Source organism: Rosa rugosa, chromosome 3, assembly GCF_958449725.1.
Source record: "Rosa rugosa chromosome 3, drRosRugo1.1, whole genome shotgun sequence".
Classification (NCBI taxonomy): Eukaryota; Viridiplantae; Streptophyta; class Magnoliopsida; order Rosales; family Rosaceae; genus Rosa; species Rosa rugosa.
Window position 1 is genome coordinate 3,728,144 of NC_084822.1, and position 4,525 is coordinate 3,732,668.

A 4,525-nucleotide genomic window follows, 5' to 3' on the forward strand; every position below is an offset into this window, starting at 1 on the left:
CGGAGACCTTGTGCTCCTTCAGACAACTTAGAAGCATGTCTGCTTTGAGGTGCATTCCCTCCTCTAGTTCTTCACTTCATTTTCTCTTCGAGTTTGGTTAGTTGGTATTTGAGAGTGATATAGGGATTGTAAGTTGTAACAGATTCTTTGGCTAACTTTTTTCTTCTTTTATAGTTTGGTAGTGTGAATAATGACTACCATTATAAAATGTCAAATTAGTTTTACTCGTTTGCACTTGAACCAACTCAACCAAGCAAATGACTGAAAAAAAATATGGATTGTTTACCATTGCTGTAGCTTTGTACAAGTTTAGGTTCATCGTTCTAACTTGCTTCCATGGCAGAACAACTAATCTGAAAAGAATTAAGTACATAATTGGTTCTGTCCTACTTTTAGAACTGACCCCCTTCTGTACTTTTTGGGTGGAACAAATGCTGCTCCTTTGATACAAATAGGGTTATCATAACACAAAAACAAAATAATCTGGTTAACTAAGTCTATCTCCAAATATGCTTGTCTCCATTTTTTCAGTAAACAGGTGCAGATCTGTAATATGCTGGCACTGTTGCAGGAAAGAACATCTGTCTAACTCCTTCACCCTTTATAATCGGGAATATGATGCCTGATGCACTCTGAAAATATAAAACCAGAAAGATTTGTATAAGCACTCAGTTATGTGCAGATGCAGATTTGCAATTGACAAAAGTTATACGAAAGTTATGGGAGAATCTTGTTAACATACCAAGATCAATCTAGCACCAAGCCACATGCGTTTAGGTGAAGGGAATGGAAACATCAAGCGCCCTACGCCATATATAGCAACAGCAAAGAAATGGAGAAACAAGTGCAGTGGACGGGGGTTAAGACCAGAGAGAAGAGATACTGGTCCATATGAACAGATGCCTCCGAGGCTCAAATAGCCGAAACATGCTTCACGCATTTCCTGTCTTGCTGGATCAGGTGATGCACAAAAAACCTTGTACAAAGCACCTGCCAATGTGTTTATGGTAGATGACACAGGCTGCAATGAATACAAAGCACAACGTCAGCAAAACAAGAACCACAAAAGAATAAGTCTCTAGGACATAAAATGGCATAAATAAAGAAGGTTTTAGTTCAGAGTTATCAAAATGCTGGCTTTACCTTCCGAAGTGTGTAGAATGATTCAAGGTAATTGCACAAGGCCGGTGCATCATTGAGATCACGCAGGGGTCTAAGAAGATCGCGGAGAAGAACTATGTCTGAAAGAGCCACGGTCATTCCTCCTCCTGTTAAAGGATGCCTCATGTTGAATGAATCCCCTAACAAAATTGCACCAGGAGTGGGAACAGGATTAGCAGCCATGCTTTTGTTTTGCATGGATCTAATGTTTCCTTTCTCTACTGCAACCATAAAAGCATTGTATAGCTGTGGGGGAATCTGAAATACAAAGTAGTTCTCAGATTAGTTCAATTCAATCATATCGGTATGTATATCCAGTTTAAACTAATAGATTCAACAAAATTATTGAAAGGAATGAAAGATACCTGAGGAGCCACCACAGTTTTCAAATAGCTAGCCATTTCACCACTAGCTACTGAAGGTACTTTTGTTCCGGGTATATCCACCAAACAGCGAATCTCGGTGCTACTGATAGGATAAAACAGGATGGGTGAAGGGTCTCCCAAAATGACATGTCCATGATTTGCATGTGGCAGCTCACAGTTTTCCAAGATCAAACCAACAAAACAAGAGGGACTTTCAACCTGCAGCAATAAATAATAACTTTGTTGGTCTCACGAAAGATTAAAACTCCCGTAATAAAATCGAGTTCAAATTGTTGATTTTATCAAGTTTGGCACTTCATTATTACCTTTGGTGCACTGAGTGATTTGCGCAGATTTGAAAAGCAGCCATCACACACGATTGTTAGTGGAGCATATGTTCTCATCTCCTCTCCAGCCTTGTTCTTGTAAATCACCCCTTTGACAATGCCCTTTTCCTGAATCAGTGTTGTCACTGATCCTTGTTCCAATTGCACACTGCAATGAAGTTCCAGGGAAAAGAACATGAGTAACAGATTGAAACTTGAAACAGATTGCACCAAAGTAATCACATATAAGAATCTGTAGAATAAAAAACTTGTAATAGACTTAAAGGGATATGAAGATTACTTTGAAAGAGTTGCAGCTTTTTCACGCATTCTTTGGATGAAACGTCCATTGTGGAAACTTCTCCCAGCCACATCTGAACTGTATTTTTCCAAGGGATAAGTCAGTTTTGTATCCTTTCCGTCTTTGTAAAGGGCATATCCAAACACTTTCTGAGCATCAATGGACTCATTTGCACATTCTGCAGCCACAAGTAGATATTATCATATTAATGATTAAAAACCATTGTCTGCCAACTTAGTACGAAACATTCAATAAGCACAGAAACTATGGCAAAACAATACAACAACAACAAAGGATGACTGTATTGGCTACGAGATTGCTCACCCTCAAGACCCAACTCAATCAACTTGAGATAACCCCCAGGCTGCAATAGCTCACCAACAATTCTGTCTGGCTCGGCCAAGTCTCTTTCAATGACATGGACACGACGTCCTTCCTGTAACATGAAACAACACATATACTTAACTCAAACCCCAAATTAAAGATGGAACCAAAAGCTCAGCCACTACAGCAAAATCCGAAATCTAAATGTGTCCACTTTAGCTTATGTAATTCACATACTTCCCCCTTAAGCCTTCTCAAATATTATTTACAATAGGGTAGCAATGTTAGCAAGAACTGAAATACTCTAGATCTGTCTTACGACTGATTGTCAAGTAGGAAACTTCAGATAAAATTTCAAGTACATTTTGGACCATACTAATCAAATTATTACCCAACAGAAACAAATCGAAATAGCTAATAGCAATTAACTTTGATCAATATCATATACTGAAGAACCCTCATCTGTGCCAAAAATATTTTGATTAATGCAAAAGTACTAGGAGTCAAAATAAGCCGGCTTGAAGTTTTGAGCACTGAAGTGGGTTGAAAAAGCAAACACAAAAGCAGCTCAACAACACTGACCAAGTCTTCCACTGATCAAACAATGAAACAAAATATTTTGCTTTCTTAGTTAACAGATTTCCTATCAAACTGTAAAAGAGATGAAAAGAATCTGACCTTGGCAAGAGTGTAAGCAAGAGCTGCACCAGCAACTCCGGCACCGACAATGACGACGTCGGTACTTTTCTCCTCCTCCATTTCCGGCTGAAACGCACCGTTTCCAAACCCATTGCTCTTTGCTCCACTTAAAGGCTTGACCTTTTTGTTTCCACCAAGAGTAGTACTGATGATCATGAAAAAAACAGAGCCCAGCAATGAAGCTAAGAACCCACCCAGAATATACTCGTAAGAAACCATCTTTAATAAAACTGATTAGGAATGAATAATGGGAATTTAGTTCGTGGGATTTGTTTGGGAAGTGAAGGACTTATGGTGATGGAGAGTTAGGGAACTCGAATGTGTTTATATATAGAGAGAGCTGTTGGAACTTGGAAGCAGAGGCGTGGTTTCTTCTTAAATAAAAATAAAATATGAAGGCGCCTGCCAATGGGGTTGTGTTACGGTGTGTACGAGTCTAAAATGGAAGAGACAAATAAATATAGGGTCACATCACAATGGGGACGATTTGCCAATCAAGGACTTGCTATGGAGATCTGCCCATGACTGAAGAGAGAAGAGTCAGAAGAACTATGGTGGAATTAGTTTACCTTTTCTTTTTTAAATCAAATGAAACTCTGGGGGGTCTAAGAACGTTTTTTTAATTGATAGATTGAATAATGTTTTGAACGTTTCATGAGGAAATTATTATCCAACATTCTTTTTTAATAATGTATTTTTAATTTTCGTTTTCGTTAGTTACGCTTTTTTCTTGTATTTATCATTTATTTTCTTTTTTGATTAATTTCTTAGGAGGAGTTTTGGTTTTATGTCCCCTCCTCCCTTTTGTACTTTTTCTTTTCTTTTCTTCGGAATAAAATTCAATAGAGGGTGAGCCGTCTAGGCTACTCCTCTGTTTATTCAAAAAAAAAAAAAAAAGAACTCGATCAGAAGAGATTATTTGGAAAATAAATTGTCTCAAAAAAAAAAATTGCATTTAGGCAATGTTTAATGAGATGCCTAAGTGCTTCTTTTAAGGTTTCTTATTATTCCCAATTAACCTAATTTGTCTGCGACTAAGAATCTGAGACTGAAGATAACATATTGTTTATTCATCTGACCTAGCCGCTCTGCTAGGGTTTCCTCGTCAGCCCTCTCGTCTTCGACAAAATTCCAAATCTATGGCTATTGCCACAAACTCCCCCTTCTCTGGCGTGTCATGCTTTGCTTTAGGGTGAGCTGCAGGTCGTTTCTCTTTGCTTTTCCTTCTCCTTGGACTCGCTGTTAGCTGTTTTGATGGAGGACTGTTTGATCCGGGTTTGGCTCTTGCTTTGATTCCTGATGGGTCGGGTGATGGAGGATCTAGGGATAAATCAATTGATCCATGGAGG

General features: G+C 38.5%; 1 protein-coding gene across 1 annotated transcript; it reads right to left on the reverse strand.

Annotated features, from left to right (window-relative positions):
- Nucleotides 1-258: 258 nt before the first annotated feature.
- On the reverse strand, nt 259-3,483 carry LOC133738386 (squalene monooxygenase SE1-like). Its single transcript, XM_062165916.1, has 8 exons — nt 3,156-3,483; nt 2,478-2,589; nt 2,154-2,331; nt 1,853-2,021; nt 1,527-1,745; nt 1,144-1,419; nt 743-1,021; nt 259-632 (listed from the first exon to the last, which is right to left on the reverse strand). Exons 1-8 carry the CDS (start codon nt 3,393-3,395, stop codon nt 528-530), a joined length of 1,578 nt encoding a protein of 525 aa, XP_062021900.1. The 5' UTR covers nt 3,396-3,483; the 3' UTR covers nt 259-527.
- Nucleotides 3,484-4,525: the final 1,042 nt, after the last annotated feature.

What these genes read in the sequence shown, in the direction of transcription:
- LOC133738386 (XM_062165916.1), bottom strand. Translation starts at nt 3,395, where the DNA reads ATGGTTTCTTACGAGTATATTCTGGGTGGGTTCTTAGCTTCATTGCTG. An exon ending in TTGCTTACACTCTTGCCAAG is followed by an intron (nt 2,590 to 3,155) that starts GTCAGATTCTTT and finishes TTCATGTTACAG; the next exon opens with GAAGGACGTCGTGTCCATGT. An exon ending in AAACTGTGGTGGCTCCTCAG is followed by an intron (nt 1,420 to 1,526) that starts GTATCTTTCATT and finishes TTTGTATTTCAG; the next exon opens with ATTCCCCCACAGCTATACAA.